Source organism: Lipophrys pholis (assembly GCF_963383615.2).
Source record: "Lipophrys pholis genome assembly, chromosome: 9".
Taxonomy (NCBI): domain Eukaryota; kingdom Metazoa; phylum Chordata; class Actinopteri; order Blenniiformes; family Blenniidae; genus Lipophrys; species Lipophrys pholis.
The window spans coordinates 5929986-5939925 of NC_137639.1; the positions used below are offsets into that span (position 1 = coordinate 5929986).

A 9940-nucleotide genomic window follows, 5' to 3' on the forward strand; every position below is an offset into this window, starting at 1 on the left:
ATAGCAGCAGGGCAGACACTCCCTGGAGACCAAAATACTTTCCAAGCCTTCTCGCTCGTCTTCAGGCAGTTACTGCGAAGCAGTATGCGTTTCACATCGGAGACTTTTTTTTTTTTTTTTAACTCGCTGCTGAATCACATCAAATGTGGAGTACTGCAGGAGGCCATCTGTACTTCTTCCTCCAGTAACTCTCCCATCATATTGATGGAGACTCAGCTTCTTTCTGCTTCCAGCCTCCACCGCGATGTGACTCACTCATCCTTCATGAAGCTCTGACTAATCTGAAAAACCGCAGCAGTGACGTGAGGAAATCAACACACAGACCTTGACTCTTTATATATTTTTTTTTATTTCACTTACATGAAATTACATGTTTTTTCCCCCCAAATAACAGTTATGCTCAGGCATTCTGTATGAAAAAGACAAACGAAGCTAACCAGCCCTATGACGACTTTCCTCCTCCACAAGCTCCCTCCTCCCAACATGCAGTTCAGGCAAGTATTAAAAAGACAGACAAAAAACAAATACATTTGTAATTTGAAAAACCAGTAACTAGAGAAGCAGGTGGGATTGTTTTTTTTTTACTGCTGTGCTTGTACAAAACAGCAACAATACAAGGTTGTGTGCTCTTCTGTTCTTCAAAGTTTTTCATACCTCGTAATTAATACACATGTACAAAAAGCAGGTCACCCCCCTCCGACAAATAAAAAGCCCAAACAAAAAAACACCCAACATAATGAGTAGAAATTGAGCAACAGAGTAAATGGAATGTCTTCAATCTTTCATCCTCCATCTCCAGCGCTCCCGGTTACACCTCCCGTCCTCGTACAGACCGCGGCTGGTTCAGTGAAACCACCCCAGCAGGACCGCTCAGACAAGCAGGAAACAAACTGGACTTTTCTGTCTCGCTCTCCTCGTTTGCTCGGCCGCCCACCACCAGAATAATGGGACTCCATTATTGCTCCCAAACAGAAAGGTCAGCGGTCCCCAAACCGGGGGTCACTCATCAACCTGCCACACCCTCTGAGAACTTACCCCTCCCCCCCTCCACAGTTACAAGAGAAGAGTGAACCGATGGAGGACGAGGAGTGCTGGGGGACAGACAGAAAAAGGAAAATAGATGGAAGTGGAATGATGATGATGATGAGGTGGTGTTGGTGACCGTGATGAAGATGAGCTTGGACAGACGGGGATGAACTAAAGGGGGCCCCAGCTCAATTCTGCTGCGGTTCTGCTTCATCGGGCTGAATGTCAGACTTCCACAGCTGAGGAGGAGGAAGAGGAGGAAGAGGAGGGTCAGGAACACAGACATGAGCTCATTTGAACAGATTCATCAGGACAGCTGGAAACTCCTCCCCACAGTCGAGACAGTGCGTCGCTCTTCATCCCACCACCCCCATCGCTCTTCATCCCACCACCCCCATCGCTCTTCATCCCACCACCCCCATCGCTCCTCACCTCCCCCCCCCCCATCGCTCCTCACTCCACCCTGTCCATCTCCTGGACGATCAATAGATAACCCACTAATCCAGGTTCACATCATTAAATATAAACTTCTCTGGATTATGTATGAAAAAATATTGTTTTTGACTACTGGATTCAGTCTCAATATACGTCTGTCCCTTCGATTAGTTCTTGTTTATAAGAGCCGACTTACCGTCAAGTTGTCTCTCAATAGCTGCATGATGAGTGTACTGTCTTTGTACGAGTCTTCATTCAGTTTGTCGAGCTCCGAAATGGCGGCATCAAAAGCCTGCAGGACACGTGACACTTTGTTAAAACGCTGGAAAAAAGAGCCAAAGCACCAAAAGACCTCACAAATCTCAAGAAAAAAAAAAAACAATAAAACAATAAAAAAAAAAACCTAATGGTCATGGGGACTTGCCTGCTTGGCCAGGTCGCAGGCCTCCCCAGGGCAATTTTTTATCTCGTAGTAAAACACGGAGAAATTAAGGGCAAGACCGAGGCGGATCGGGTGCGTCGGCTCCATTTCAAGATTGGCGATGTTGAAAGCTGCCTGGTAGGCCTCCTGCGAATGTTCAACATGCAGCGGAATTTCTTCACTTTCTGAAATGATGCAAAAGAGGAGAGAAACCAGTTAGGGAATGATAGAACACAGATGTTGTAAATCATCTCCAGAGTGGAAGACAAAGAGCCGGCCAATGCTAAAGAACCGGTGGAAACAGAACTTGAGAAAAGTACCAAGAAGAGGAACCTGAAACCTGAATGGTGACTTCACATAAAACAGCGGTCAGTCACAGAGCAGCAAGAGTCATTGGCAGGATGTTAGTCCAAGCTTCAATATAATCCGAGGTCTGGCCAAGAGTTGGATTAAAAGATCAATACCACTCACAAATCTATCAATAAATGAATAAACAGGAGCACATCAGTTCATCGTAGCGTGAAAATTAAATTCACAGCAGCTTTACAGTCAGGGCCGGAGATCGGTGACGTGGCAGCTATTCAGCTGCAGACAAAGATTTCAGAATGTGGAGAAGCTGAATTACTGCGTCAGTACGACTAAAACTAAACATGTTGGCGCCGAGTCCGCCGACTATAAACACCGTCCACTGTTGACCCTCCGGCTTGCTAAAGTTGCTCACCAGTTAAAATTATTGTGGCGTAGTCACCACCCTCCGTCGCAGAAACTATACGACTTCGACATGATTTTAAACGGATAAAGACTAAACCGAGGCCCCGTTTACACGTCAATGTTTCAAGCGTCGCTTTCGTTTCAGAAAAGTTTCACGTTTACATGGCAACATTTTGAAAATGTCTGTTTACAGAAGGAAGGCTGAAAACGATGTCGTTAGCATGCCAGGCCATGAGATGGCGCTGTGGATTGTTTTTGTAATGAAACCGCACACACGTACGCAAAGAGAACAATACGCTATGAACATTGACAACGGCGAGTAAACGGTCATTTGAATATTGTCCATCTACTTGTACACGTGCAGAAGAACTATTCACTATGGCCGTGGTGTACACGCGCGGTATCAGTGCTTCCGCCGTATAGTTGGGACACAGCCCAAACATTTTTTTTTTTAAAAGTTCCACCACGGGAGTCGTTTTCAGTGGGTCTGGGCACCGTCGCTTCGTAAACCGAATCCACAAACACAATGAATGTTTCGTTTTCACTTGAAATGTGGAAACGGGGCCAAAGCTGTGCGTGTCCTGACTGACTTCAGTCTTATAATGAGTCAGCATAAAGTAGGTCAAGATACTACAAAGTGAATGATACAACAAGGTGGGATTAAGACGTACTGATAATCCTGTGGACACCCACTTACCTTTCTTTCCATCTGAAGCCACCTCGGCCAGGTAGCGGTAGTAATCCCCCTTCATTTTCAGGTAAAATACTTTACTCTCGGCTGTCGTGGCGTTGGCAATCAGAGGACTGTCCAGGAGGTTCTGTGGTAGGAAATATAACGGACTCAGTGGCTGTTCTCTTAATGTGTTCCAGTCAACATTGGCAAGCGTTGCCCGACATCAGGGGTCGGCAACCTTCAACACTCAAAGAGCCATTTGGACTCGTTTCCCACTGAACAGAACACACTGGGAGCTGCACTGCCCCCCGGTCGCTATAATATCATTAAATCAGCGCATATATGCGGCAGATTGAAAGCCACGCCACTCATGGTTCCAAAAACACCAATGTCATTCAGTTGTGTAATTCTGGATTATTTAGCTTCAAGTGAATAACCGCCACTCTCTGTGGCTGTGAACATGAAGCATCGTTCCGCCACACGTCTGCTTATTGATAGTGACCATCGTCACTCTCAACAAGTCTGAAATATTAAAATATCTCATCTGCCGTGAACACTCCAGCTATTGCTCACATACGCCGCTTTGCACACACTGGTTGTTTAGTTGACTGGGTTTATTGAAATGTCAGCGCTCTCCTCTCTGCAACAGGAGAAGAGATCCAGCGGGAGATGGCCGCTGCAGTTCGGATTGAGAACGTTTTCCAAGGGGTCACTAATAAAAAGGAAGCTCACGGCTTCACGTGGCCGCTGAGCTGCGGAGGCGGGCAGCCCAACAGCTTCGGACGGCCGCGCAACTGCAGCCGCTGTGAGCAGTGACCGCAACTAGTGCGCTCTTCGCAGCACTGTTGTTGCGTAAAGACATCACAGCCTCGCGTCGCTCACAACCCCGCCCACATTTTACCGTACCCTCTGTAGTGGGACCGCGCAGTACAGTTGGTTCTGGGTGCGCTTTGCCGGCCCGCTCCGGGATGTACCGCAGTGGAGCCGAGGCTCAAAGAGCCACAGCGGAGGGACCAAAGAGCCACATGCGGCTCTGGAGCACATGCGCGTCGCCCCGATCTACACCGAGCAGGGAGACAAGCTGGCTGCCTTCAGCCCAGCTGTGCTACATAACAGCTGCTTTAAAGCCCAGGGAGGGAGGATGCACATGACATAAAAGCATGGGGGAGGAGAACAAGACGGGCTGAGCAGATGAGCGTGGAGCAAAGGTTGAGAGAGGGAAAAGGCAGTGGAAACGAGAAGGGATGGGAGCGTGAATGAAGGATGGTGGGGGTGGAGAAAGAAGAGGGAGCCGGGCCGCTGAACTCCTGATGAGCTTCTGCTGGAGATGTAGGTCACCTAGAGAAGGCAGCACAGGCATGCTCCACTTAATACTCCGTTCCTGCTGCTCATGGGAAGTTATTAATGGACAGCTTTCACTGGTCCGACTACGCTCAGTTGGACTCAGTGACGAGTGAATAGTTCCATCATGGCCACGCATGGCTAAAGAAGTCACCTCAAGTCATTCACATTAGCAAATCAAAGGTCTTACCAGCACATCGTTGCAGATTTTGGTCAGCTCCTCCTCGACCTTTTTCTTGTACAACTTGGCCAGCTCTTTTTTCGTCTCGTCCTCGTTGTTGTGCTCGATGCTGGAAATCACGCGCCAGGAGGACCGGCGGGCGCCCACGACGTTCTTGTAGGCTACCGACAGCAGGTTACGCTCCTCGTTGCACAGCTCGGCACTGCTTTCCGTCATTTTCTTCATGTACTCCGCCATGTCCTCGTAACGCTCAGTTTGCTCCGCAAACTTGGCGTAAGTCACCAGACTGTCTTTATCGTCAGACATGGCTGCGCTGGAGGGTAGATATGGGGGGGGGAAAAAAAGAAAGGGGGGGGGGGGGGGGGTGTTTTATTACTTTGTAGCACATAGAAAAAAAAAAAACACACTCTTTGATCAATTGATTATACCAGCAGCTGTGCCCTTAGGTGCTCTAAATATTTACAGCATCTTTGCTCGTTCTTGCAACACTAAGTGCTACTAAAGGCCATGGGATCGTTTTCTTCTAGTTCCTGGGACGTTAGGCCGAACTACACCTCATCCATTTTCTCTGCTGGTGAGATGATCAGATCACCTGTAAAACATTCGCTAACGTACATCAATATTAGGAACGTGATACGAAGTGATAAAGCACAAATCACCACTTCAAACCAACTCCTCAAAATGAACAGGCGGATAAAGAAACTAAACTGACAATCTCATGCAAATCGCCCGATATGATGTTAATCGCTGTGTACGAGCAAACACACACACACTCTCGACGTGAGCTAGGTGGCTAAGCGCTAATTGCGGTCTCGCGCGTGTTGCGTTGTGGTTTCGACACCAACGGCTGCCACGTAAACATGGAGTCCGCTGTGACGGCTTGTCTCATTTAGCAACAGTATCTAAGGTGGGCGGGGCTTAGCCAAAAGTCGGTTGTTCTCACGCTTCATAGCTTTTACTTGAAATCTTGTATATAGTCATATGTAGGCTACAACCGTTGATCTTAATTTGAAAAAATTTTCACTACAAGCAAGAGAAAAGAGCAAGAAAGATTTTGTTCATACATAGATTTATGATTTTTCTCAAGATTCACACCTCCCAATTTTAGAGCTAATTCACTCACATATGCTAACTAACAGGGACACACGCAATGACACTTTCTGGCACAATCGCTTTTAATTTGAATGAAGTGATGATATATATATTTAAATTGTTTAAAAGTTTATTTTAATGTCATTAAAAAATGGCCAATAGGTTGCATGTGAAAGTTTTCTGGCTGACATTTACTCAATTTTCCAGATAATCTACATTTTCTTCATGGTTTGGCCAGTAATTGGATTGGACTGGCAGGGGAACGAGCACCCGAGAACATATGAAGATGTGGTGGCAGCCAGCAGACATATTGCACCAGACCATTTGCTACAGATATGTAAGCAGATCGGACCACTTCTTGACAGAGAGGTGCCATCATGTGTCCCGGGGGTTCACTCTCTTCTGGGATCCGGCAAGCAGTCAATGCTTAGGACTGCAAAAGATGGCGACTGCGTGCGGAATAAAGCATCATCATATGCAGCCCTTCATCGGGGCCGACCACCGGAGAGGCCTTTGAACTGCAAGAAGCCTTTACACCTTGTGAAGGTTCTTCGAGCAAGAGAGCTAACAGGATCATTTATCGAAATATAGAGATACATACCATGTTGGACTACTAGATGTCACTGCCTAGCAACAAAAAGCTGCTAAAGCGCCACAGAAAACCTTCCAATTCCTACTGGATCTAACTGATTAGAGTAAGTGCCACACATTATTTATATATATATATACACACACACACATATACATACAGCAGAAAACAATTTTTCTTTTTAAATGGTTCTGTGTGTGTGAGAAACTGGAGAAAACGTGACGTGAAGGATACAAACAAAAAAGGCTAATCGAAGGCAAAAAGAACGGTGCAGTGCAGTTATGCATGCATCTTATACGCTCGTTTTTGCCTCTTCACAACTTTTATTGACTGACAAGACATACTCTGGAAAGTTCAGGAAATAATCTGATATTTTGGAATCAAATTTTCGTTCCTCCCCCAAAACAATAGTGATAAACTCATGGAAATGACACGAACTGAATCAATCTTCAGTAGTAAATTAAGTTTGTTATTCAGTTACAAGGTCAGATGAATTGCCATCGTGGTACGATACCAAGTATTAAAATGAGCAGCATAAAAAAAAACAGTTCAATCAAACTTCATAGTGAATTACATAAATGTGGCCAGAAGTTTGATACTAAAGCAAAATAAACTCACTTGGATTGGAGTTGCCTGAGAGGTTTAATATAGAATGATGGAGGCGTTAAAGACCAAACAGGTAAAATGATTAAGACGAGAAGCGATGTGGGACCGAGCACAAGCCGCTTGTTAGAATCAAAGTTCTTCTGGTGCCTTGAATCGACCAGTGACACTGTTGGGTGCTTTACTGCCACGACACTGCATTAGCCTCCCTCCCAGTTCACTATGTAAAGCATGCCTATGTAGACCTCTTAACCCATCACTGCGTCGACAGCCTACATCCGACTGACCCATCAAAACAGCCAGAGGGCTTTCAAAGGATCAATCACTTTTTCCATCAGCGTCCACAATATGTGGCATGTTCAAAATCTGAAAAAAAGACCATTTCTCTCCTTTTACAAACCAATAAAGAGTACAAAACGGGAGAGGATGTTGTGTAGATTTGGCATCAGGACTGTGACCATCGATTCATTTTGCGGCCAAAAGTCTCACAACACAGAGAAAAGTGTAGCGGCTTTGTCACTTTCCCTCTGGACAGATTAATGCTCACACCAAAGAAGGCACCCAAAATACTACTGCATTACATATCGAGTAAAGCATTACAAAACCTTAAGGTAGGAAGTTAAAAAAAAAAGATTTAACCTGTCGGAAATGTTTTGAGAAAGTCAGATATTTACTGCATGGGCATCAAACCTACACAGGTCCAACCTGCAGGATGACAAAAAAGTAAAAATAAAAATAAAAAAACTTCAACGTCTCAACATGGTCTGAAAGTAATCCATCAACTGTGACTCGCTGTGTTTAAGTCGGGTAACCACACATAATCGTGCCAAGAACCGAACCGCAGAGAACGCCAGCTACCTTTTTGGTTATTAAACTACATTTGCATGAAATCCCTTTTGCAACCGTGTGAGAAACGACATGCAGAGGGCTGTAGAAACGCCTCAGCACTATAGTCTGGCGAGTCACCATGACACGGATCATTTCAAATAAAGACAACTTCACATCGGCTTCAGAAAAATCAACACTTTCAGAATGTGATGCAACTAGAAAGACTTCATGCAAATCGCAATCAACTAAAATGAGTTTTACTGGTCTGGTCTGCCACATGTTTTGCCCTCAGTGAACCTTTCAAAAGCAAATACTTCCTTGAGATCACTCCCTAATTGCGTTAAGATTCAACTGATAGATGTAAATGTCTGTACTGGAGCTCCACGTGGTTTCCAGCATGATTGTAGGTGTGCAGGCTTTTCGAGTTACATGGTTTCAGTCTGATCTTAACGTGTGGAAAGAATCTCGCGCTGCAGTCGAGGTAGAGACCTGCAGGAAGAACCTGATCCAGAGTGAGACAGACGCCTGCGGGGTGCAGAGAGAGAGAGAGAGAGAGAGAGAGAGCGGCAGAGAAAGAGAAAGAGAGAGGCTCACCACACCCTTCTGTCTACCTGTGGTTTGCACAACAAGCGGAAGCAGCATGAGCGCAACAAGGCGCGGCTGAACGTGGCGAACTACCGCTTACAATCTCACTCGTTTTTTTTAAACGCACGCGGACAAAAACACACACAAAAAAGCGCCGAATTCACAATCAAAAATTAATATTAGAAACCAGATCCTTCAATTCTATTCAAAAGAATCTAAAGCTGAGCGCCCGTTTCCAACATGGTGCCAACTATTTCCTGAAAGACAAGCGCACCACGAGAAAGGTGGGGACGAAGGGACGGACGGTTATGTAAATCTTCAGACTTAACATCAGGTCAATACTGTGTAAAGAATAAAGGCTCTCAGACTTTTGTAATTATCTCAAATTAAAGAATAATCTTGCTCGATTGGCCGCTTTAAAAAAAAAAAAAAAAAAAAAAAAAAAGGTGTGCGTCTTAATTGGTTCGCTCTCCGCCTGATGACGATCATACGCGGCTTTCTACCAACTGTGGATTAAAAACCAGAAGAAAAGAATGAACTAATTAATACCTCAATTTTATATAACATGATTGCACTGTGTGGGCGCCGCCGGGACCAAAAACGTGAATAAATCGTGTCACCAGGTGTTGCCATTATTCACAAAATTACCGCCGTCTGCACCACAAATGGTTGAGATAACGGCTAAAACACACGCTTACTTCACGAATGAATTTTAATAAGATTTAAAATTGGAGGGGAGTGTGGACGATCGTTTCAGAGCGCCAAACCTTCCGCACTGACACGCCTTCTCTGTCTGATGTTCCGCTGCAGAACCCAGCCATTAGACGGATCCCACATCCTGGCTAAGCTAGGCTATTGTTCTTCATAGTGGTGCGTCGCACCCAGAGCCACGTAGTCAATAAGGACACAGAACTGGAATCATTGTAATCTTCTAGCACTTACAGCAGACTGTCCTTAGATAAGGTGAGATTATTTTTGTAAAGATTAAAGTCGTTCCGTACCTGTGTACTTGCAGACGTCGGCGTACCAAACTACAGCTGACTCTCAGCCCGTCCGACTGAACACTGTTCTCGGGGTTTCCTTCCAATCACGGCAGTGGCTGACGTCAATGGTTACCAGGCAACGGCGCCGCGGGGCAGCATGGGAGATGTAGTTTATGGGCAACACAAGTTCATTGCTCTCTGAAGTCACAATTACCAGATATAATATTGAAAGGTAAAGTAAACTAGTGTCATAAACACCCCTGTGTGCCTCTTATATATATATTAAAATCTGTTGGGAGGAATTAAACTGACCAGAAAAACACAGACTCCATCACTTAATGCAAAATAAATCTTTTAATTTTCTATTTTTTTTACTAAAAACTAAATTAAGGGGGGGCCAATCATTCTTATCAGGTGTGTGAAGTGAGGCCACATTGAAACCTTGCAGGAACGTGGACCTTGAGGATCAGGA

The 9940-nt window shown here is 45.2% G+C and overlaps 1 protein-coding gene across 2 annotated transcripts; it reads right to left on the reverse strand.

Annotated features, from left to right (window-relative positions):
* Positions 1-325: 325 nt before the first annotated feature.
* On the reverse strand, positions 326-9582 carry LOC308114280 (14-3-3 protein zeta-like). 2 transcript variants are annotated; one of them, XM_080471031.1, is made up of 6 exons: positions 9487-9582; positions 4798-5101; positions 3291-3411; positions 1886-2067; positions 1658-1753; positions 326-1265 (listed from the first exon to the last, which is right to left on the reverse strand). In XM_080471031.1, exons 2-6 carry the CDS (start codon positions 5092-5094, stop codon positions 1215-1217), a joined length of 747 nt encoding a protein of 248 aa, XP_080327157.1. In that variant the 5' UTR covers positions 5095-5101; positions 9487-9582; the 3' UTR covers positions 326-1214. The 2 variants fall into 2 exon arrangements, with proteins under 2 accessions (XP_080327157.1, XP_080327158.1); XM_080471032.1 differs by having other exon boundaries at positions 4798-5096; positions 9487-9549.
* Positions 9583-9940: the final 358 nt, after the last annotated feature.